At 55.4% G+C, this 24673-nt stretch overlaps 1 protein-coding gene across 2 annotated transcripts in view; it reads right to left on the bottom strand.

Moving 5' to 3' along the window:
• RBPMS2 (RNA binding protein, mRNA processing factor 2) overlaps positions 1-22936 on the bottom strand; it is a 29337-nt gene extending 6401 nt beyond the window's left edge. For both annotated transcript variants that reach the window (XM_080678198.1, XM_080678197.1), the window contains exons 1-6: positions 22564-22936; positions 6552-6629; positions 6007-6045; positions 4016-4078; positions 3535-3685; positions 2906-3057 (exon numbers count right to left, since the gene is read on the bottom strand). In XM_080678198.1, coding sequence (XP_080534324.1) covers positions 2906-3057; positions 3535-3685; positions 4016-4078; positions 6007-6045; positions 6552-6629; positions 22564-22644 — 564 coding nt within the window. In that variant the 5' untranslated portion in view covers positions 22645-22936. The remainder of the gene's footprint in view (positions 1-2905; positions 3058-3534; positions 3686-4015; positions 4079-6006; positions 6046-6551; positions 6630-22563) is intronic.
• Positions 22937-24673: the final 1737 nt, after the last annotated feature.

Raw genomic sequence — 24673 nt, 5'->3', positions numbered from 1 at the left:
CCGCTGCTGGTGCCGGAGCTGCTGCTCACTCCTGCTGCCAGTGCCTGGTGACGGCCCCGATTGCCCCTAGGGCTTCTCCACCTCCCCCGGCTCCTGAAGGGCGATCAGGGCCGGCAGCCACCTCTTGCACCCACTGTTGGCGATGGCCCCGCTCACACCCACTGCTGGCACTATAGCCGCCGCTCTCCCCACTGCCTGTGCTGGCCCCACTTGCACCTGCTGCTGGGCCTGGGGCTGGTCCCGATCGCTCGGTGCTGTCGGCGGGTGCAAGCAGCGGCTGCCGGCCCTGATCATCCGAGGGTTTCTACACCTCCCGGTGCCGGCCCTGCTCTCACCGCTGCTGGCACTGGCCCCAATCAGCCCCAATCGCTCTGCACCGTCAGCATGTGGTAGCAGCAGCGGCGGAAGCGAGGCTGCTGGCAGACAGGGGATCGGGGTCCATGGCAGGAGGGGCCAGGTGGGGGCGCAAAGGATGGGCCGAGAACCGCCCCTGTGCCCACTGCAGCCTCGTGGCCCACAGTTCCTTTCAATGATGAGAGAGAATCAATTGGCTGCCTCCTGCACGCCCCCTACTGGAGATAGAGACCACAACCCCAGGCATGTGTCCTTGACCAGAATCGAACCCTGGACCCTTCAGTCCACAGGCCAACCCTCTATCCACTGAACCAAAACCAGCTAGGGCTATTTAGGCATTTTCAACCTCCACTTCTGAGGCAGCCCTGCTGAAGGGGCGGGGAGGGGGCTCTTGAAATGAAAAGGAAAAAATGCTACTACTTGGAAAATGCTTTCATGCCTATTACTGCATTTGGTCCTAACAACATGTTTTACTGTTGAGAACATGGCTTTCCAGAGAGCGAGGAGCAGGGACAGAATTAGTTACTACCTGGGCCAATCTCTTGTTAGTCTCCTGCCCCAAAAATGCCACTACCCTTTGAAGCAGCCTTCATCCCCTTCCCTGGGAAGCCAGGAGACAGGAACTCAGGCATGAGGCCTCCAGCCTCAGAGAGGACCCAGGTGAGGAAACTAGACAACGATGATATTAAATAATAGCCACGATACCTGGTAATTCTCTAGTCTTCCCTCTGTATAGCCGTATAAAGTAGGTATGATTATCATCATTCCAAAAAGAAACTGAGACACAGAAAAGTTAAGTAACTTGCCCAAGGTCACACAGGTGTTAAAAGAGAGCCAGGATTTGGACGAGGCAGCTGGATTAGAGTTGGACAACCACAAGGCAGGGAGGGTGGGAGGAAGCTGGAAAGGAAGACAACAGGAGGGCACGAAACCCTCTGAGCAGGTAGCAGCATACCACTCCCAGCCAGCCAGGGGCCACCCCGAGAAGGACAGAGGCCCTCTCCTGTCCCTGGCTCCCAACCTCCGCTTGGTCACTGCCACAGCCTAGCCTCTCAGAGCAGACGAGGCAGAACCTCTCACCCGCTCATTGTACAGAGGAAGACATGGAGGCCAGAAGTGAAGCCACCTGCCGAAGACCAGGTCGCTAACTGGTGCAAGGTGGGGATCAGAGGTGAGGACCCCAGCAGTTAAACTCCCCATGTGGCCGGGATACTGTGCAACTGCCCGCCTTCCACACTGCGCCAGGTCCGAGACGGCGGACAGCGTGCCCGGCTGACTACTCTGTACCCACCACAGAGCCTGGTAAACACCCAAACATCTCCCTCTAGGGAAGATCTTCACCACCTTCCTACTTCCAACCAGTTTTCCAGCTGTCTGTGCTGTGCAGCTGGGGGACAGCACCCAGTTTGCCCACACTTCTGCCCTTGGTACAATCTAAAGTTGCTGTGGCCAGGGAGAGTGCCCCTGCTGGGTTTGTTGGGGTACTAGCCCCAGAATCTGAATCCTTCCACCCTGGAACTGGGCAACCCAGAAGTCACCGAGCACCCCCAGAGGACCGAGATGACCAGGAACTGAGCCTTTGGCCAGCGCACCGACTCCTCCCACTGCAGCTTCCAGTTCCTGCGAACTCCGCCCTCCTGGCCTCTCACTTCCTTTTCCTCCTCATCCCCTTCTGCTGCCCTCGCAAGTCTGCAGCCTCTGCTCACTCCTGCTCCACAGCACAGCACGCCCCAGCGAGGTCACTCTTCCCACTGATGGGAGGCCGAGGTGGGCTGCCATTGCTCCTCCGCCCTCCTGTGCCACCTGGCAGTGCTGTCCACACAGCTGGCATTCCTGTCGCTGCCTAACAGGAATGGGCCAGTAGCTGACCCCCTGCCTGTCTGCCTCTCCAGCACCTGGCCCGGCCCTCGCTGAGCAGAGCCCTCCTGGCCAGCTCTACCCTCCCCGCCTCTCCTGGACATGCTCACGTCCTCTCTCCTGCCCCAGCGCAGGTTCAGGAGGGAGAATATCCAGGCTCCATGGAAACAGGAACCCTCGCTGAGCACTCGGGACATTTGTCCCAAGTACAGTTCTAGACCTCTCATGTACTGACATTTAATTCTCACAACAACCCTGAGGCACACAATAGTATTCTCCTTTTCCAGATAACTAGAAAAACCAAGGCACAGCAATCTTTAAGAGCTGTCTCAAGTTCATAAAGACAGGAGGAGGCAGAGGCAGGCAGAGGGTTCCGGAGACCACACTCGGGTTGGGATTTGAATCGCGATTCAGTCACCGCAAACAGAGTGCAGTGCGGGGCCGCAGGTGGTCAGGGGGCAGTGGAACCACAGCTGTGTCTTCAGGACTCTGCCCCGAATCTTCAGTGTGGCCTTACGGCTTGTCCTCTTCCTCCTCTCTGTCAGAGCCCAAGTCCTAAAGCCATGTCATGGGAGATGCGGCTCTGCTGAGCTCAGGAGACATGCGTGGTCCAGAGGCCAGGTAGGTATAAAGTCTGGCCACCTCAGAGCCTTCCCTCTCCCTTGTCCTGCTTCTCCCCCTGGGGAGAGCTTACCTGAGCATGCAGGGCGGCAGCGGCAGCAGCAGTGGCAGCTGGGTAGGTGAACGCAGCGTGTGAGATAGCCGGGGTCAGCTCTGTGGTGTACAGAGGGTAGGGGGCCCAGGCCTCTGGGGATGTGGGGATCAGAGCAGTCCCCATCAGGTCATCTACAAAGGGAGACAATAGCCCCCATCGTCAGAACACTCCCCTTCGGCCACCTCATGCCAAACAGACAAGGGGACTCAGCACTATGGTTGAAGCACAAGCTCCTGTCCGGCCAGATACCCCTCAAGACCAGATAAAGAAGCCATGTTAACTTGGCCTGGCAGTGAGAGCGTCTTGTCTGCTTTGAGAAGCTCTCAGATGGGCCTCCGCCCATCTCAACCAAGAGAAACCAGAGAAGGCTTCAGGGAAGTCTGATGGCTCAGCCTGTCTGAGGCCCAACAAAGGCTGCAGGGAGGACGGAAGTGTAGAACCCATACGGAGGTGGCTGTGGATGCAAGCAGCCTCCTGGAAAGGGGGCATGCAGGCGGACAGTCCCCCAGTGAGAATCTCAATGCCTGCTCTCTGTACAAACCCCCTGGGGGCCCCGAGCCCAGGCCTAGTGCAGGGCAGCAGGCTGCAGCTGAGCGCCACTCACTCACAGGGGTCCCGTGCGATGAAGTGTGCTCCTAGGGCGGGGTGAGCGCTGGTGGGATTTGGTGTAGCCATTAGCTTGTTCTTGGCCATCTTGGTATTGGCTTTGGCAAACTCTAGCCTCAGGGTCTGCGGGTTCTCGGGATCAAAGCGAATACCCTACACCGGAAGGAAAGGAAGGGAAAGACTTTACTCTGTAGAACCCAGACTGTCCACTGCAGTGGGTACAGAAGGGCCCCAGAAATGATCTTGCCCGAAAGACTTGCCTGCCTGGGGCCAAGACAGAGGACATGCTGCTCCAGCCTTGTGAGTAGTGACGTCTGGCCAAGACAGCACAGCCAAGGACTCTGCCCAGGGCGGCTGGGAAATAAGGTCTGTGGGCCCTCTCCTTGGGCGTGGAGCGGGGAAAGGTTTGCAGAAGACAGAACAAGGACACCCCATGCCCAGGGGATTATGGGTCAGAGAAAGACCTGTTCTCCATCTACTCACATTCAATGCATTCTTGGCTGCTTCTGCTCCTGCCCGGCTGTCAAAGATCACAAAACCAACAGGCTAATAGGAAAAAGAGAGAACACCCTTGCATCTCTCCCAACATTCCATCTCTCCCGCAAAAACAAAACAAAACCCCAAAATAATAAAAAACAACTCTTGCCCATTTCCACCCTAAGCTCAGTTTGGAACAATATAAGACTCTTGTGCACCAAAAGTCTCCAACCCAGGTACCACATTGTGGGAAATGATGCCAACAGAGCTTTATCTCACAGCACTAAACATCACCCTTCCAATAAGTCTTTCTTTTTTAAAAAAAATATATTTTATTGATTTTTTACAGAGAGAAGGGAGAGGGATAGAGTTAGAAACATAGATCAGCTGCCTCCTGCACACCCCCCACTGGGGATGTGCCCGAAACCAAGGTACATGCCCTTGACTGGAATCGAACCTGGGACCCCTCAGTCCGCAGGCCAACACTCTATCCGCTGAGCCAAACTGGTCAGGGCAAGTCTTTCTTTTTTTTTTTAATGCATGCAGGTAATTAAGAGTAAGCTCTAGCCCAGCCAGCGTGGCTCAATGGTTGAGCGTTGAAAACAGGAGGTCACAGTTCAATTCCCTGTCAGGGCACATGCCCAGGTTGTGGGTTCAATCCCCAGTGTGGGGCGTGCAGGAGGCAGCCGATCATTGATTCTCTATCATCACTGATGTTTCTATCTCTCTCTCCCTCTCCCTTACTCTCTGAAATCAATAAAAAATACATATATATATATAAAAATATCCTATCTAATAAAGAGGGAATATGCTAATTGACCATCACTCCATCACAAAGATGGCTGCACCCACAGCTGAGGCCAAGTTCCCATAACAAGCCTTAACGAGCAATCAGCAGGGACCTGAGGCTATGCCTTCCCCCGCCATGGGGCTTGACAGGGGACCTTAGGCCGCGCCCCCCCACCAGGTGGGTCTTGACAGGGGACTTCAGGCCACATCCCCGACTCAGGCACCAGGCTGGGGGACCTCAGACCGCACCCCCTGCCTGGTGGGGCTTGACAGGGGACCTTAGACCGTGCCCCCTCCCCCAGCACCGGGCCAGGGGACCTGAGGCTGTGCCCCCCTGCCTGGCTGGGCTTGACAGGGGACCTCAGGCGGTGCCCCCCACCCAGCGGGGCTTGACGGGGGACCTGAGGCTGTGCCCCCCACCCAGCGGGGCTTGACAGGGGATCTCAGGTCATGTCCCCCACCTGGCAGGGCTTGACAGAGGACCTCAGGGTGGGACTGGCCAAGTCTGGATCTAGCCCAATGGGAGGGGGCGGGCTGGCCAAGTCTGGGTCTCACGCGATTTTGAGGTGCATGTGGGTGGGCAGGGACTTGACTCTGGGTCCCATGGTGTGCCCCAGACTCTGACAGGAGGAAGGTTTTCATATACATTTTACTAATTTTCTTTCATCTCTTGACACGTCTATTGTAGAGAAAGGGCAAATCGCAATATTAAATTATTTCCTCTAATTAATCCCCTTTTGATGTGCATGAATTTCATGCACCAGGTCACTAGTGTGTGTGTGTGTGTGTGTGTGTGTGTGTGTGTGTGTGTTTATCACCCTTCCAATAAGTCTTATATATATTCATGTTCTAATGTTTTCCCAGGAAGAGGACTTCAATACATCAAGTGTCTGAGGAAGTTCCAGATTCCATCAAGGGGAAGAGGTTGAAACTTCTCCAACTTCATCTTGCCAACGTTCAGTCCAGACCCCAAATGGCCCTCAGCCTTGAGCCAGGCTGTGGCTTCTCAAGAGTCAGAGAGGAAGGACCAGGAGCTGACTGGTAAGAAGAGGGGATCTGTGGAGGCCACTGTTTCATCAGCCCAGGACAGAACCAGGATACAGGGAGAGGTCTCAGCTCCCTCAAGACTGAGTAAAAGGCACAGACTTCATTCCAAGCTCAGCAGTTGGGATTGGCTGGGAGGAAGAAAAACCTTGCAGAGAAATTACCTGTCTCGATGTGAGCTTGATCAGGGACCCTTCGTACCCCTGCAGAGAGAGGCAGTCATTAACAGGGAAGGTCAGAGCCACTGCTGTGCTGTCCCAGCCACCCACTCCGCCCTCCACCACTGTTGGGCGCCCTCCATGCTGCATCCTGCACCACACGGAGTACCACGTAGGTGGGCATGGTGGTAGCAGCCATTGTTTCACACATAAATTCCCATTTGCCACACTAGCTTGTAATCCAGACGCACAGATCTTACCTTTTTAAGTTTTCTCCTCTGCAAATCAAAAAGGCTACACTGAATCTCAAAGATTACTTACACAGCAAAATCTACAGAGATTCTCCATGTCCCCACTTTACAGATGAGGAAACAGAGGCTGGGAAGGGCTAAGTGATCAACAGAAAGCAACATGTGAATTGACAGGTCTGTGATCACAGTTTCTGATACTCTGTCCTACCTCCTCCTGCTGCCCAGCCCAGGTCAGAGACTCATTCCTGACGCTTCGCCTTATCCTAGGCTCTGCCCGTGGGTGGCTGGGCCCAGACTCACCTTGAACGGCCTGAAGAGTAGGTAGAGTTCTCTGGGCTTAATGTCCACAGGGAGGCCACTGACGAACAGTGTCCGGACCTGGAGATAGAAGGACAGGAATGATGGCCCTTCCTTCTAGAAGGAACTGGAATCCTCCCAGAGTTTAGGGAGGAATTTGGTATTTCCTGGGCCTCCTTTGGAGGCCGAGAGAAATGAATACTCAGAGGTTTATAGCATTTAACTTTTTTGTTATTGTTGTTAATCCTCACCCAAGAATATTTTTCCCATTGATTTTTAGATTTTTATTTATTTATTTAAATTTTTTTTATTTTTTAAAATATATTTTTATTGATTTCAGAGAGGAAGGAAGAGGGAGAGACAGAAACATCAATGATGAGAGAGAATCATTGATTGGCTGCCTCCTGCACGCTCCCAGACTGGGAATGATTGGAATAGAACCTGGGACCCTTCAGTCCGCAGGCCGATGCTCTATCCATTGAGCCAAACCGGCTAGGGCTGATTTTTAGAGAGAGTGTAAGGGAGTGGGGAAAGAGCGGGGGGGGGGGGGGGGGGGGGAGGGAAAGGACAGAAAGAGAAAGAGAGAGAGATGTGAGAGACACATCAACTGGTTGCCTCCTGCACATACCCTGACTGGGGCCAAGTATCACACCTACAATCCAGGTATGTGCCCTTGACCAGGAATCAAACTGAGACCCTTCAGTGTGCGAGCAGATGCTCTAACCATTGCAACAAGCATGTGAACTAGGCCAGGGCACAAGCATTTAACTTTTCAAAGGCCTTCCTGTACACTCTCCTTTCTCCAGGTTCATCCTGCAGGTGTCACTCAACGAGCACCTGCTGGGCACCTCTGTGCAAGACTGACAGCTGAGGAACAGCTGCAAGGAGAGAGCCCTATTTAATAAGCACGCAGATCACGGATCCCTCTTCAGATCAAGGACCCCTCTGACCTCCTGAGCAAACTTGGTGTCTTACTCCCCACAAATACACAAGTTAAAACGTATATAATTTGTAGCAGATACCCACAGACCCAGGTTGAGAGGTTCCGTCTGGTCCAGGGGAGAGGCAAAGATGTAAATGGAACGTAAGTCCTACGCTACACCCTGGGATGACTTCAACAGAGGGCCCACCCTGTCACACCCATCTCCTAGGCACTGCTTCTGATGCTAGATGTAAGCTCTTCGATGGCAGGAATGTGTTGTATTCTTGCCTCTATGTCCAGCTCCTACTATGGTGCTGGTACTAAATGTTTACTGAATCAGAGACCTGGGTAAGGAGTCAGGGATGGGACAATTATGCTGGGTTTTGAAGAATGAGTAGGATCTTGCCAGCTTCAAATGAGGCAAAAGATGCTGTCAGTTACAAGGCTTGCCCTCACCATGGTGACAAGTTGGTGGTGAAGCCAGGTCTAGACACCAGATTTCTATCCTGCGACTCCAGCCAAACCTGACTTCCTGAACTGCATGATAGCCTGTGGGACCCAGCCAACAGCCTTTTTATAGACAATGGATTGAATCAGGAACCTGGGGCAGCCAGGCAAAGTTACACCCAACACGCACGCACGCATGCATGCACATCCTCAACAACAGAGCCAGGAGTGACTGCGGAAACCAGCATGGACAGCTGCTGATAGCCAGTGTCACCATCCTCAGCCCATGCCTGATAACAAATGGGTAAGGACAAGTTTCTTCACTCACATGCGTTTTCTGCCAAGAAGCATACCCTTGCCATTTAGGGCACATCGTTCCTTTCAGTCATGCCTTTCCCTAAGCAGACATGCCTCTGCTCCCAGGCCTGGGGGGAAGGTTCTGTACACGTCACAGCCCGCAGCTCTGTGTCCCTGTCTACACAGTGCTCAAGTGCTGCCCTGCTCCCAGAAGCACCTGGGAGAAACTGGACAGCCGAGGCTCCGGGTGCGCTCAACGGAGTCCCGGACTCCAGAGGGCACCCTCCTCTATACTCTGCCCTTTGATGGGAGGGCCTTTAACCTCCCTGTAATCCCCCAAAGGACAGTGACCTGCTTGGGTCATCCGGCTTTTCTTTAAAGGCAGCAGACCCAGGACCCATCTGGGCACGTAGAGGTGATACTTGCTTCTGGGTGCCAGGACTTGAGCACCCAGCCAGGGCCCTGCTTCTCCCTCCTCCCTGGGATGGCGGGTCTCGGTTTGGGTCAAAGATGCAGAACCAGAGCCACCCCACAGAAACCTCTGCCTCCGTTCTCCCCAGGGGCCACCCATTTCACCCCAGCTAATTTTAAACCCTTCTTCAAATGGCTCCTTTCTGGCCAGACCTCCCCAGAGGCCCCCTTAAATAGCAAGTTCTCAGCACAAAGTTTCCTGCTGGGTGGGGGAGGGGAGGACGGAGGATCTTTCCCTCCTTCCCAGCTCAGATCCCTGGTTTCCAGCCTGCCCTCTGGGCCGGATGTTTCCAGCCTTTTTTCTTCTGGTTTCCATCATTTAGGTTCTGAAGTGTTCACAAGGCCACAGTATCGCTCCCGCCCTGTCCCTGGCCACCTCTCAGAAACAAAAGGAGGCCAAGGCAGTTACGGACGGATGAGGTGGCGGGTCCGTCTGCCAGGTCACAGACCCTTTGCTGGGATATCAAAGTCTGGGAGGTTAAGTCACAGGAAACCTGGCCCAACTATTCTCTCAGGTTCTTACTTGATCTTAGTCACCCCAGCAGATGACGGGATCCCTGACTATCCTCTGTGCAGACAGGGAAACTGAGGCCCAAAGGGGCTCATGCAGCTTAGTTCACCCAGGTGCCCTGACTCAGTCTTCGGTGCCACCAGCAATCCGTCCAGCTGTGGGGACAGATGGAGTGGCACGTGGGTGGCCTTGTTAGCCTCATGGGTAGTAGGTAAAGTATTGTCACACATCCATTCGGGAGCCCTTCCTTGGGGACTCGTTTAGGATGACAGCAAAGCTGGAACAGTAGGGTAGAACAAGAAGAAACTGGCAAAGCAAGGTCGAAGGGAGCATGAGCTCAGCCCCACGCTGAGAGGAGAAGAGGTTTCAGAGCCCACGCCTCTACCTTTCGGCTTCAGCTCCCTCTGGTCCTGCCACAGCCCATCTCCTCCGGGTCCCCGGCAAGCTCCATGTGCACCAAAGGCAGCTGCCCATGCTGCCTCTCGGGCCACCCCTCCCCGGCTCCTTAACTGAAGGGCACCCCTCACATCCCTCTACTTCCTCACTCCCCCTTCCTTCCTATGAAGTCCTACGGGGGGGCCCTCAGAACCTCCTGCCGCACATCGTTTCCACCCGTCTGAGTTTATCCTGGACGCTAAAACCCCAGAGAAGGGAGCCACGTCTCAAAACTTTCCTACCCTCCAAAGTTCCCAGAGCCAGGCCTCAGCACCTGCACAGTCCCCACGCACCTCGGTCCTTCCAAAGAAACTCCCAGCCCAAGACAGATGTGGCCCAGCGTGGCAGAGGAATGCCATAAATGGCAAAGACAACAGGCTTCAGTTAGGCCGCCGCCTGCACCCCAGCTTCAGGCTTGGCTAGGGGAAGATGCTTCCTGCCTCCGAAGCTGTTTATCTGTACAACACGGATACCATCTACCTCCAGGATGAACGGTTCGCCTCACTCCATGCCTGGCACAACAAAACGCACGTTCACATAGGGCTCCTGTAATCACAGTGGTTACCTGCATGGAAACCTCACCTATCAGGTACCCCAAGCCTTTTACCTGTAAGTGCCTAGTGAGGCGGGGTCGGGTCCGGGTCAGTCTGGAGCTGGCAACATGGGTGACACGATCTTAAGAGGTCACTGGTTCCTTTTCCTCTTTCCCAGGGAGGTAATATTGAGGTGAAGGCACAATGGAGATGAACTACAACACCCGCATTTTACAGATGAGGAAACTGAGGCTCAGAAGAGGAAACTGAGGCTCAGAAGAGGAAGGTAACAAAGCAAGGTGACTGTATAGTCAGGATCCTTTAGGGTCGGCTGGGACAGAGACATGCAGTTACTTCTCCAAGGCCTGGTCGACTAGCCCCTGGCCCAGGCCGGCCTTGGAGACCACTCCCATGCCACTTGCTGGTGCCAGCCTCACAGGGCCCATCGTTCATAATGAGGTGGGTGCAGACACCAACAGCTGGTTGATGCCAAGATGAAAAAGACCAATCAGAGAACCCATGTCCTGCCTATTCCACGAATTTATTATAAGAATTCAACACACACACACACACAAAAAAAAGAATTCAACACAAAACTGCTTTCAGTATTTGAAGGAGCATAAGGGGTGGTTCCCACAATCCCAGGTCCTAGAAGTCACCACACTCGTTTACCTGGTCCTTCTCCTTCTGGACCTCAGCCCTTCTCCAAAAGTGCCCACACAACCATAATCCTGAAACATGGAAAGCAACCACAGCCCTTTTAAAAAGGCCATCTTCGCCCGGCCAGTGTGGCTCGGTGGTTGAGAGTCGATCTATAAACCAGGAGGTCACGGTTCAATTTCCGCTCAGGGCACATGCCCAGGGTTGTGGGCTCGATCCCCAGTTGGGGGGCTGCAGAAGGCAGCCAATCAATGATTCTCATTATTGGTGTATCCATCTCTCTCTCCCTCTTCTTTTCTCTCTGAAATCAATAAAAATATGTTAAAAAAATAAAATGGCCATCTTCAATGGCAGGTACGAGCAGACAGTGCCAGACCACAGCCATGCCCTAAGCCAGCCTTGGGCAAACTACGGCCCGCGGGCCGGATCCGGCTGTTCAATCCGGTTCTCTTGCTCTCCCCTCCGCTCCTTTACTTTGAATTTATATTAGTTCACACAAACACTCTATCCATGCTTTTGTTCCGGCCCTCCGGTCCAGTTTAAGAACCCATTGTGGCCCTCGAGTCAAAAAGTTTGCCCACCCCTGCCCTAAGCACAACTGGAGCTATGCTTGGAATGGGGTAGAGCGAGGACTGGGGGAGAAGTGGAGAATCCTTAGAAGTCGGTGAAAGGAGGAACTTGCTGAGGAACAGCTCTTCAGATGGAACCCACTGGAAGCACCACATTTCATATGGACAAAGAACTTGGGCAGAGAGGTGGCCCAAGACACAGGACATCGCAGACATGGCTGTGTGGCCCTCATGGCAGTTGGGAGCAGACTCAACCTTGCTGGAGGTCCCAGCCAGCACCAGGCCCACTGAGGGGAGCCAACAGGCCTTTTGGCACAACTGGGCCCTTGTCCAGCAAGGCTTTGGGAGCTCCTGAGGCAGCTCTTTCCTTCTGAAGTCCTGCCCATCTTCCTCTGAAGTTGCTGGGAGTGAGGGGGCAGGGCAGTCCAGCCCCTTGGGTAAGCCCACGGGCTATCACTAGTTAGCAGACTTCCTGGGGCTGTTAGGTCTCTGCTGGGTGTTCCTGGGCTCTTTCCCTCCAGCTGGTGCTGGATCTAGGGTGCCTAAGGGTTCCCCTCTTGACCACTCCTCACCTTCTCTACCGGTGGCCCCTGAATCTCACTCCCAGTGTTTCAGGGAGGGGCAAAAGGGCATTACCTGAGAGGCACAGGAACGGGTGGTCCCGCATCCTCAGCCTTGTTCTTGAGGCCCCTGGGATGGGGATGTCCCCTCCCATAAGGAGCCTCTCAACTGCTCTTTCTAAGCCCAGCAAGACAGAGGACCCAGGCTCCCGGAGCAGCCCAGTCCTTTCCTTGGTGACAGGAAGGGGACTGCAGGTCATCATCTAGGATTTCCTCTCCTCTCAGCAGCCCTCTCCAGCCCAGAGGCAAAGCTTAATGTTGTACAGGGAAAAGGGAAGTAGGAAGAAGGAGCTCTGATAAACTCGTTCATATCTATGTGTCAGTGGTGTTCTTCTATCAGACAAACTGAAATCTGTTTAAAGATCTTCAGATAAAAATGAAATGAAACAAAAGCCTTCGGGAGCAAGGTGATAACACGCCCAAGGCATTGGCCTCAGAGCACAGTCAAGCTTCTGTGGGCAACGCTTCCAGACAGGACTTCGATCAATCTCGCTCCCCAGGGGGACAGCTCTCTTGCCTCTGCACTCTGATGGGCAGACCTGTCATTCAGGTGTCCCCAGGCCAGGCCAGCTTCCTCGACAGTGGCTGCTCAGGTCTTGGGCCAAGCTCAGAGGGGACCCTGCAGGAATTAAGGGAAGGGGCTGGCAGGGGAGCAGAAGGAGGTGGGTGTTCTACACAGCAAAGCCCCTGTATGGGACAGGACCTGGGTACGGGGTCAGTAGGGGCCACAGAGCCCTCCCAACTCAGCCAGAGGCCAGGCTGGCCACTCTGCTCTTACCAGATGTGTGCCCTCCTCTGCAAGGGAAAGGACATGCCTGATGCTGAGGGCTCAGTAGCTCTAACGTGTCCCAACCTCTGGACACAAAAGACCTCCTTCATACTCAGCATTAAACACGCAACTTCCCAGTGAAGGGTGGCAGTAGGGTATTGTGGCCCACAGGCTCCCCAAGTTCCAGCTTTGATTAGAGATGGGAAGGTTAGACAGGGCTTTCAAAACCAGTGGTATGCCCCTGGATAAGAGACCCTCTTATCTTTTGACCCTGAAGGACACCACAGCCTTCTTCCCACCTTGGCCTGGCAATCTCTCCAAGATTGCAGCCTGGACTTCAGGTCCACCTGCCTGGAGGGCAAACCTTTCTCCACAAAGGCTGCGGAGGCAGGAAAACACCAGGGCCACTCCCCACGCTGCCACCACCCCTCTCCCAAGTAAATGCCACAGGTCCACCAGGAGCCCCCTCCTCTGGGAGGCAGACTCCTGCCTTAGGCAAATCCCTGCTGCACAGGCTGGGATTCAGGGAAAGACACACTCGGGAAACTTGACTCTGGCAATAGAAACATTCTACCGAAGAGATAAAGACGATGTTTGAAAATTGATTCTTTGCAGCAATCCCTTAGCACCTGTGAAAGTTAGAATTCATCCCGGAAAGGAAAAACTGTCCTAACTGTCCACTCCATCAAAATGTTCAAGTAATGCGCTTGCTTTGAATCCCCGCCTACTGGCTGCTTAGGAGCTCTCCCAGTGTCATCTGGATGGAAAACACCACTTAGGGAAGGGGGGCGGAATCCAAAAAGGGAAAAACAAGCCTCTCATAAGCCCCTCCCACATCCTTCCCCAGCTCCCAGCCCTCAGCAGCAACTGAAACGCTGAATATTTGAGCTGGAAGAAACCTTATTTTTAGATGAGGAAACCCAGGCCCTGGGGTCCAGCGAGCCGCTCACGGTCACCGAGCACATCAGAAGCAGACCCAATGTCCCCAGGTGCTCACCAGTCAAAGCTCTTCTGCACACGATGATTTCACACCGCCAACCCACTCAGACCCCAGTGGGGTCAGCCTTGGGCATCCAGGAATAGGTAGATGGCCGTCAGCTTCTGAGTTAAGAGGGCAGAAACAGCTCCTCACAGAAGGCTGCTTGGGGTCCCACTGGATGACCCCACGGTTAATCCGAACAGCGTGACTTAGAGGGAGGTCAAGGGGAAAACTGCCAGACTGCCAACTCCCAGCCACTGGGTGTAGCCCTGTGCCCCATTCACTAGGAGAGTGGGGATGGGAAGCCCCTCGAACACAGGACAGGGCAGCTGGGCTCTTGTAGCTCCAGGAAGCTGCAGCCAGGCCACCCCGCCCCCGCCAGCCAGTTCACAGGGTTTATGAGCTGCAGCCTGCATTGTATACAGATTACAGCTTTCCTGATATGAAGATAGTGAACATCCTTTTTGAACTTGTACTAGCCATCATCACACCCAGCTCTGGCTTCTCCAAGGGAAAGAGACCCCACTGAGAACCAAGGCCGGGGACTCAGGTTCAGCCTCCTGCTCAGCAAACAACTGCTGACCAGATATGCACACAAAAGAAAAACAGCCTCAAACCAACTGTCAGGGAGCTTGGGTTCGAGTCCCAGCCAGTCAGGTGGCTTCCTGGCCTTCCTCACAGCCTGGGCAACAAAGGAGGGGGGTGGACTAGCCTTAGGGTCCTTCACACCCCACCTTCTAAGGTACCAGGGAAACAGGTGTCCTCCATTTGCTCAGAGTTTGAACACTTTCCTTCTGTCCACAGGGAAACAAAGAAAGTGGTGACGAAGGGGCTAGAGGAGAGGGTAGGAGAGCAGCAGTCAGAAGCCAGGCCCTGTCCAAGTGAAGCCTGGGGGTTTGAGCGGGGTCTCTGCTGGAGCAATACTGGGGTTGCCTAACAGAAAGCTCAGAGCAGTCACACCCTCCCAGGCAGAGATCGCGTGGCCAGGACTTTTCTTCTGCGCCTGTGTGTAGGGGGCAGGGTGGGGGCTGGGTTCTGCCTGGGTTCCATGCTTAAGCTTGGCACGGCAGGTCGCTCTTACCCCTCCCGGGGGAAAGAAGTCCCTCTGAGCGAGGCCACTTGACGAGAGGTGGATGGAATGTGGCGACATGGCCCGCAGATCCAGGACTTATAAGGGCTGAACAACAGCATAGGACTAAAGAGCACGCAGATACAGCCAGACAGTGAATGGGAACCTAGACACACACACTCCCAGAGCCCCAGTGCTCCCTCGTTTCCTCCAGGGAGCTCTGGGCCAGGACGCCAACAATGCCATCGGACAGCCCGATCTGGTGAAGTCCCGGCTCAGGGCCTGTCCCAGTGCTGCTTGCCCCTGCTAATTCCAGCCCAAATCACTTATTATCAGGGCTTGGCTCTCAGGCCCCATGTGGGCAGCACTTTATGGTTTCTAGTTTTTTCACGCTTACCATTGGCACGTGAGCCTGGCAGTCCTTCCATGTGATAGGCAGCGCGGTACTGGCCCATTTCATAGATGGGGAAACCAACTCAGGGATTAGGTGCCTGGCCAGCCAGTGGCAGAGCTAGGGATCAAGTCCAAGTTGCCTGGGAAGTTGGGGCTCTTGCCCTATAGCCTGCAATGTGTCCAGGACTATATGTGTGTGTGTGTGTGTGTGTGTGTGTGTGTGTGTTGGAGTGGGGAACCACGCTGGGATGATAAGAAGTTCTTTAAAGGGAGGGCATGTTTATGTTTTTTTTGTTGGGCTGGCTTGTATAAAGTGTTCAATAAGACTTCAGACCTCACACCCCAAGCTAATTCTAGCTCCAGGAACAGGCGTACCGTCTTAGAAGCACACCTGTCAAAGGCTGTTGTGAGCACCAGCCTACACTTCATGTAGGGAACCAGACCAAACAGTATGAACTGCGCCACGCAGACGACTCGGGGCTATGTCCAGGCGCCTGCTTTCCACTTGGTTTCAGACAGAGCCAGGGTCCAAGGCTTTCCAGACTCACAGGGCTTCCAGAATGGAGGGCCCACGGGTGAGGCTCCCTCCGCTTCTGCACCATACACCTCCCATCCTTCCTGGTGCTGTGTGGTTGGCCAATGCAGACCTACTGCTTGTCCCCTGGACTTGGCACCACTGTCACACACCACCCCACAGATTCAAAGCTTTGGCCTAAAGGAATCTTACACCCCAACCCCAGCTCCAAAATCAATACCTCTAACCCTTAAACCACGTGATGTTATTTCAGCGTGAACAGGCCGCACTGGGAACACAGCACTAAGCCCAACACACTGCGCATCATCTGACTGAGGCAGGTGATGCCTGACAAGAGATGTTTCCTGACGTAATGCTCCTGTTGAGAGAGGGTCTCTATTCAGGGATGGAAGCTGCACTCTGGTCGGAGCTCCCCTGTCACAAATACATCAGGATCCCTCCATTCCCAGCTGTGCCTGGATATGACAACTATCCATCGAGGACAGGGGCCAGTCTGGCCAGTTCTCAGCCTTCACAGCGACAAGGGTTCTCCAAAATGGTTTGAGGCGCTATTCCAGTAACCTCTTCTGACCCTCCACCCCCATCCCAGTAAAAGCCCAGACACATTTCGGGGGGTGGGGGGGTTGGCTCTTCCCAAAAGCTAGATACTGCAGACACATATCTCCCATGCCTGGTCCAGGTCAGGCCCTACCCTACCTCCCTGGGAGTCCAATATGCAGGTGGCCTTGATGACTTGTGACAGCCACGAGCTTCTGCTCAGTCAGCCATAAATGACTAAAGGCCATGGCAGATGGGCCTAGGCAGACCCTCCCACGACACACATCCCCTGTTATACTCCAGAGGCCCCAGCACAGATGGATCCACCAGTGGACTGTCTTCAGGAAGGGAGGATCCACCAGTACTGCCACCTGTCTAGCCTCGGCACATCTTGGAGACAACCTTATTCTTTCCATCCAAGGACAGAATAGAGGAAGAAGCAGAAAGCCAAGGAGCCTGTGCTGGTCCCTGGGCAGACAGACAGGGTTCTGGCATATGAAGCCTCTTGTCTACAGTTCCCACCTCACAGCAGCATGGTTCCCGAAGTATGGCGGACGGGCCCTGCCACCGCCTCATGGCTTTGCCAGGGGCGTGAGGACCCTTCTGAGGCAGCCATGGCCAGGGGATGGCGGGGGAACTCTAGCACTCTCCTTCAGCTCTGAATAACGAGAGGTGGGTGGCCCTTGACCAGGCGCTCAGTGGTCAGGGCAGGCAGGAAGGCTCCTCCTCTTCTCCACCTCTCAGGACTGCCTGGAGGTCCAGTGCAAAGCACGAGAGCCAAAGGCTCAGCATCCTGCAGGTTCATGCCTTGCCTCTATTTACAGTGGTCACCAGCTGCCCACTGAAGATGGGGATGAGAAGTCAGATGTGCAAACACTGAATGAGGTTTAGAAGCCGGTTCTTACTGGGGCAACCTAGGCAGGCTGTCTGTGTTTAGGGAAGGAGAAGATAAGGAGAACCAAGAGAGTACTGCCCCCGCCCCCCGCAACTGACAGGTAGTCACTTCATAGCAAGCATGGTTTCTTTAGTTAAGATGCCTAAAGCCACAGAGTACCAAGGGTGTATGAAGGCAGTCAGCCCTGGTACAGGCAACAGGGGAGCATACTGTCTGCAGAGAACTGAAAACTAAAAATGACTTGGCCTGGTTTTTATTATCATGAGATGGCAATTCTAAACAATATCTGTGATAAAACATTCCTCCTGCAGGGGCCCACAGCTCCCCTCACCCAACCCTGGGATGCCACGAGACCAAAGGGAACTAGCCTGCGGCCAGTCTCTGAGCTTCTATTGAGACCCTGGCATCACCCAAAGCTCAGGCTTCAAAAACTTTAGTTGCAAGACTTTTTCTACCCCTGCCCCCAAGTCTCACCAAAAACCCTAATAACAGAACTGCGGGTATAGTGTGGTGAAGAGAAACTCTGGGTTCAAATCCCAACTCACCCACTCGCTATCTGCGTGCGAGTTATCTAACCTCTGTGTCTACTCCTCGTTTATGAAATGGTGATGATGATGTAAGTAATTCACAGGGCTGTGGTAAGAGTTGAAGGAGTTCAAATGGTAAAGTGCTTAGAGCAATGCCTGGTACAACAAACACTACATACAGGCTCACTATTATTAGAACAGCCTCTCCCATAGTTTATTTGAGCAGAGGCGACACATCCACAACACCCAGAAAGAAAAGCCTGATCTACTGGAATCTGCCTGAATCCACTTGCCTGGGCCCTGTTTCCAGGTAAAAGCCCAGACGCATGGATGCCTCCCTTCAAAAGCCTGCAGACAGAGCACCAAGAAGTCCCAGAGTCTGTCAAATCTTTTGATGGCAGAGAAAAAAAAACAGGGAGGTGCCCAAGTTGCACGCTGGACCCAGAATTCCTTCACACTCACCTAAAGTGCTAACTCTGGATGTCCTGCCAGGGGCTAGGGATGTGGCTGGCTCTTAAGAGGCCCCTGGAGGCCCTAACCGGTTTGGCTCAGTGGATAGAGCGTCGGCCTGTGGACTGCAAGGTCCCAGGTTCGATTCCAGTCAAGGGCATGTACCTTGGTTGCGGGCACATCCCCAGTAGGAGGTGTGCAGGAGGCAGCTGATTGATGTTTCTCTCTCACTGATGTTTCTAGCTCTCTATCCCGCTCCTTTCCTCCCTGTAAAAAATCAATAAAATACATTTTTTTTAAAAAGAGGCCCTAGAGGACACATGATGGACCCAGAGGTACCAGGCCTGGACCCAGCTACAGTAAACACAATGGACAAGATGGGGGTGAGAGGACAGCAAGAGACCAAGGCCCTCAAGTCAAACTGACACCCCCTTAAGCTGCCATTAATCGGTCTTTCTATGGTTTACCATTAGGCTAACATAAAAACGTCTTTAAGGAAACAACAACAACAAAAAAGTCTTTACTTTTTGGAAACTCAACCCCCTTCCCCCAACCCAAGATTCCAAATTCTACCCTTCCCTTAGGGGGCCCCCAATGACTAATTACTGTAACTTAGTATTACCTTGTATTATAAAAGTAAAGTCTCCATTTTCAAAACAGAATGTTTACAAACCACACACACCCCTCCCCAGAAACACTGTACTACCTAGCCATCCTTCAAGAATCCCTAAAACGGGACATGTTTGGGTCTGAGGTTGAGCAGCGTTGCATTGCAAGCCAGTCCTTAGCAGGCTTCATGTGCTGTATTCCCGCACCTTTGAGCTTGGGCACCAGGCATGACCTGCCTGGGGTGGAGTATTGAGACCGACACTTAGTTCTTCCCCTTCAGACCCTCCCCTTAATTCCTCCTGCTCCCCTGAGCTTTCAAAGGGTATCAATGCTTCTAACACATCTCCTTCCCTAGAGGCAGAAAAATGCCAATGTCCCCTGAAGCTTGCATGAGCACAATGTGCCCCCCAATAATGCTGCAACATGGCAAACTTCTGGTGGTCACCCAAGCAAGCCATGTGGTTCCACAATCAACCTCCACTTTTATACATGCTACTAGAGACCCAGGGCACGAATTTGTGCATGGGTGGGGTCCCTCAGGGTGGCCTGCGGAGATCAGGCCCCAGCTCGCGTCCCCAGCCTTGAAGCCCTGCCTGGCACCCCGCCTTGGCCTGGTGCCACCCCCTCCCCTGCTCCACCATCCCGCCTGTGGGGCAATCGCCTGTGGGCAATCAATCGGGGCCAGGCCCTCCGCTCCCCTCCCACCTCCCGCCGCCCCCCACCCCCAGCCCCCCCCCCTCCAGCCGCAGCTGGTCGCAGTCTGTGGGGCTATCTGTTGGGGGCCAGGCCCCTCACCACTGGTTGCTGTCTGTGGGGCGATCGGGCCCTGCTCGCACCCACCTTGGCCTGGCGCCACCCACTCTCCTGCTCCACCATCCCACCACGGTCCTGGTCCTGCTTTTGTCGGGGCCCATTAGGGCTAGCAGCGCCTCCTACAATTCCAAAATGCCGCCCGCTACCAGCGCCACCTGCCATGTTCTGCACTGCTCCTTGATGGTCAGCACACGTCATAGCCAGCAGTTGAACTCCAGTAGATTGACTGCCCAAGCGCCCAAGGGGACAATTTGCATATTAGGCTTTTATTATACAGGAGGATTCTCTCTTCTTGGAATGCCTTTCCCACCCTCACTGACCTAACAACCTCCTACTCAGCCACATCTCAGGGAGGGCAGACCTCGGAACTTCTCAGTGGCACCACCCTATCACTCGCTGATATCCCCTTATTTTATCTACCATTGTATTCAACATTCCCTCACTTGCTGGCAAATCCTCCTGACCCCCCAGTCTGTGATCTTTCACCTATATTCCTGACCCTCGTCCAGAAAAGGAACCTAATATTTATGATATGGATGAAGCGCCCATGGGTAAGGTGGGCAACCAGGGAGAGCCCAGGCTATAAAGACAAAGCAGTTGTCCAAGAGTCAAGGCTACACAAAGATGAAACCCCATCCTGGAACCATGAAAATGCACCCTTCTCCAGTGATCTAACACCTTTAGGAATTGAGGTCTTATGTGGGCCAAGTAGGATTCCTTGATTTTCTAGGGTTGCTTTAGTTAACCTTCATAGTCAGCTGGGAAGAGCCAGCCTAGGTTAGCTATGAGAGTAAACCCTACTGCTAATGCAGATTCCCCAGGGGGTGGCTCTTAGGGGTAGCGGAACTAACCACCTAGGGGGCATCTAAGCTAAAGGGAAGGAGTCCAGTTCCAGCTCAACCCACCATTCTAAGATGGAACCCCAGCAAGAAAGCTCTTGGCCCCTTCACTGTTCAGAAGGCTAATCAGGGAAGGGGGCCAATCCTTGTGCTTACCTGATCAGGCAGACACTGGGCTCCAGGAGATCCCCAGAGCCCTTAGTTTTAGATCTTTAGACAGGGCCCTCCACCAATACCAGCTGCACTGACTCCCTGAACCCTTATGGTGCTGCGGCCACCTCCACCCCCAAGGAGTAGCAAGGATTCCACTTCTTGAGGATTCTGCCCTCTCTCTCAGAAAAGGCACTTAGAAAAAGTAACAATACCTGAAATGTTTTCTCCAAGACTAGCCTGGCCACATGGTTCACCCTTCCCACTTCAAAGGGGTAGGTCTGAGGGTTAGCCCAGCCTCTTGGGCAGTGTGAGGTCCCTGCTTAAGTCAACCCTCTAGCAGAAGTGGCATTCTGGGTCCTTGTCCAGCTTTGTAGGAGACAGCTTCTCTCCCTCAATTTCAGCCCACCCGAAGGCCAAGCAGAGGCCCCACACACCAGCAACCCTGTCACCCTCCCCCAACTCTAAGGGGGAGATTCTGAACAACCAGGTAGAGTCAGGGTGGGGTTAAGGTCCAAAACGCCAAGACCTGTGGGCATCAAGATCCAAGGAGGACAAGACCTTCAGGAGCCAAAACAACTCCACCACACTAGATCCCACACCACACTAGTGGACAGATGTCAGGCCCTCCCTTGCCACACTCAGAGTGAAGAGTTGTGTATCCTGCTTCCCCCCTCCCTGCCCCCAAAAAGCTGAATTTAGACCTAGATTCTCAAGATGTCATGCCATTGGTGGACTGGGGCTGGCAGCAGGCTCTGAATTGCTAAGAGTGGGAGCTGGCAGTGTGACCCTCCCACCATCCCTCCCACTTTGAGGAGCCCAGCCCAGCAGTGGGGCTGTGGCCGCCATTCTGCACCAAACCTATAGCACGGCCAGGCCAGCGGCAACATCACTGGATTGGAGGGGGTAGCAACACCAACCCCCACCAAGGGGCTCTGCGGTTTCTCCCCCAGACCAAGGGGAAGGGAGCTCAGAATGGATAACTGGTCCTTGGTTTCCTGGGCAAGAGCATGACAGGGTGGGGCAGGAAGGGTCTCTTAGCCCTGGAGTGACACAGCAGAGGCCTAGGCCCTTCAAGGGAGCTGCAAACCCTGTCCCCTGTCTACACCAGTTTTTGTTTTTGCGGCCCAGCTCCTGGTCTCCATCCACTGTTAGCCATATCCACCACCTCACCCCCCCACACATCCTCCCTGATTTCACGATCCCATTAACCACCCAGCTGCTGGAGATCCCACGAAGCCACCTCATACTCCCAAGTCTTAGCACATGGTTGGTGGACCAGACAGCGTCGCCTCTACTTTCGGAATCCATCCAGGCCAGCTCTGGGGTCCTAGCTTGGCTGCCTGGGCGAAACCGAAGGGAGGAGAACTGGGAAGTGTCTTTAGGCATCTCCTTCCCAACTCTAATTAATTGCCGGCTGACCTCTTTGCCAAAGCCCAGGTTCTGGGGCTGTGAGGGAAGCCCGTCCACCCGCCACCACTACAGCTCCAGTGAATCAAGGTGCCGGCGGCTGCCCCAGGCCTCCAAGGTCACGGGGAGGGGTCAGGGTGGAGAGGGCATGGGACGGTGCCGCCTGCCCGCCGTGCTAATCCCTCTCGGTTCCTTCCAGCCGAGGTGGGAGTCCCGGCCATGCGGGAGAGGCGCCGGGAAGAGAGCAGCGAGTCGGGCCGAGAGTGGAGAACGAGGGACGCGCGGGCAGGAGGCATGAGGAGGCATGGGGCGGCCGTGGTGCCGCTCGCCCACCACGGGACGCACGGCCCGCGGCCGGCGCACGGCCCGCCCCAAGCCCGGGAGGGCGGGGAGACAATGCCCGCCCGGCGGGGCAGTCCAGGCCGTACGCCCCCGCCCGCCGGACACGGGCTGCTCCTCCCTGGTCGAAGGGCAGCGGCGGGAAGGCTCCGGGAGCGATGGCCGGACCGGCGCGCCCTCTCTCCCGCCCACCTCCGCGTGCACTTCACCAGACTAGTCCCGAGGCGCAGACCCACCTCCTCCTCCAGGGTGCCGCCGGAGCCCGAGCCCGTGCCGGTGCTGGTGCTGTGCTCGTCGTCCGGCTTCAGGTTGCTCATGGTGCGGGGGGGTGGGAGGGGTGACGAGAGGAAGGGAACGCGGAGGGCGAGCGCGGCGCCGGCCCCGGCGAGGAGGTGGGAGGGGGCGCGGTGAGCGGTGCGCTCCGGGGGTGCGGGGCGGGGTGGCGGTGGGGGACGCGCGGGGCGGTGAGAGGGGCGGCCGCCGCGTCGGGCTGGGGTCACATCAAGTTTGGCGGGTGCGGGAGGCGTGGAGGGGGTGCGGCGGGGGAGGCACTGCGAACCGGAGCCGAGCCGGAGTGGCCGCCGCCTCCGCCTTTTCACTGCGACCGCCGAGTGCGCCCGCGGCGGCGGCGGCGGCGGCGGGGGGCGGGCGCCGGGGGAGGGGGCGGGCGCCGGGCGGCGGCGGGGGGCGGGGGCCGGAACCGGCCTCAGCTGGGGCCGGGCCAGCCCCCCGCCCTCCTCGCGGTCTCCGGGGAACGCGCAGCCAATCCCCGCCGCCCACTGAGGACTCGCCCCGGCCGGGCCGCGGCGCGCTAGCCCTCGGCAGGGCTTTCCCCCTCTCTCTCCTTGTCTCTCCCGCTCTCATCTTTCCCCTTTTCCTTTCTCCACAAGTTTTTAAACTTTGATGAACTTACCCAGCGAACTTTCTTAAAGGGGCCGCGCTGTCCCAGCCTACGGGCTGTGGAGCGGGGCGCCCATTCGTCCCTCGCCATCCCCGCCCCTGCGACCCCACGTGGGGGCTCCCACAGCTGGACTCCTGAGTCGTCGGCTTCAGGAAGTAGGCTCCGCTTGTACCCTGATCCGGGATTATAGGGCCCGGTGCACCCATTTCACCCCAAAATTCAGCGCCCAGACCTGGTCCACGCTCTCCTCTCTCCCAAGAGCTCAGGGCGTTGGGGGCCAGGTTCTGGGGAAGATGGCGGGGGCGTGGGATGGGTGCGGACACCTGGGCTTTGGCCCCGGCTGGGCGCAGTTTTGCTGCGTGACCTTGAGGAAATCACTTCCCCTCTCTGGCCTCAGGCTTCCAGCCCCGAGGGTGGGACTCAGATCTCACGCTCCCTTCCCAATCCCGGTCACCGATAGGACGGGCGGGGAAACGAGTCTTTGGGATCCAAATGATTCTAAGCTCCAGCAGGGGGTACCTCAAAGACTGGGAAGGTTCCGTTCGCCCTCTCCTTCCCTCTTCCCACCCTCCAGCTTTTGGGTCCTCTCTTACCACGGCTTCCATGCCCCCCACACTAACACACCTTACCCCTCCAGTTCAGAGCCCGAGGGCACAGGGAAGGGAGAGCCACCTGCGGCTTGGGCGCGGCGGTAGTGACTCCCCTCCTCGGGTCTCAAGGGCGCGGCCCTGGGAGGGGTTTTCCTCTGACTTTTGAAAACCCGCTGGGGACTGAGGCCGGCCCCTGCCGCCACCTTGTAAAAACCGGTTCCCCCCACCTGGGTTTGCTCTTCAAGCGCGGCAGCGCCGAGACCGGTGGAGCTGCCCCAGGACTGGACCTCCCTGGCGCCCCTGGCTCTGAACTCGAGCTACGACCCCGGGAATTCCGGCCAGAGGCTCCGTTGGGACGGAAGAGACCAGCGGGACCTGGCCTGGATCAGGCGTTGCCAGGCGTGATTTGCCTCCCTGCACCTCGTTTCTGTTCACTTTCCCGGGCAAACCTGGTCGCCGCACCTAAGTTATAAGGTTGGACGCGACGCACAGCGTCGGTGGAGTGAAGCTGGGTGGGCAGACACAAACCAGTTAGGATCCCAGCCCCTAGACCAGTGACTCAACCCTTCAGAGCCTCAATATGCCGCCCTGCTAAGTAAGGCTAGCGCTACCACGGGGGAGTATCTAGTGTGATGTCTTCAACGTTCCTGACTTAGTCTCCGCAACAAATCCTTTTTTAAAAAATATATTTTTATTGATTTCAGACAGGAGAGGAGAGGGAGAGAGTATTAGAAACATCAATGATGAGAGAGAATCATTGATCGGTTGCCTCCTGCACACCCTTACTGGGGATCGAGCCAGCAACCCTGCCATGTGCCCTTGACTGGAATCAAACCTGGGACCCTTCAGTCCACA

This window comes from Plecotus auritus, assembly GCF_963455305.1.
Source record: "Plecotus auritus genome assembly, chromosome: 1".
Classification (NCBI taxonomy): Eukaryota; Metazoa; Chordata; class Mammalia; order Chiroptera; family Vespertilionidae; genus Plecotus; species Plecotus auritus.
Note: the sequence above shows the minus strand (reverse complement) of the source record. Positions and strands in the feature narration are given on the sequence as shown.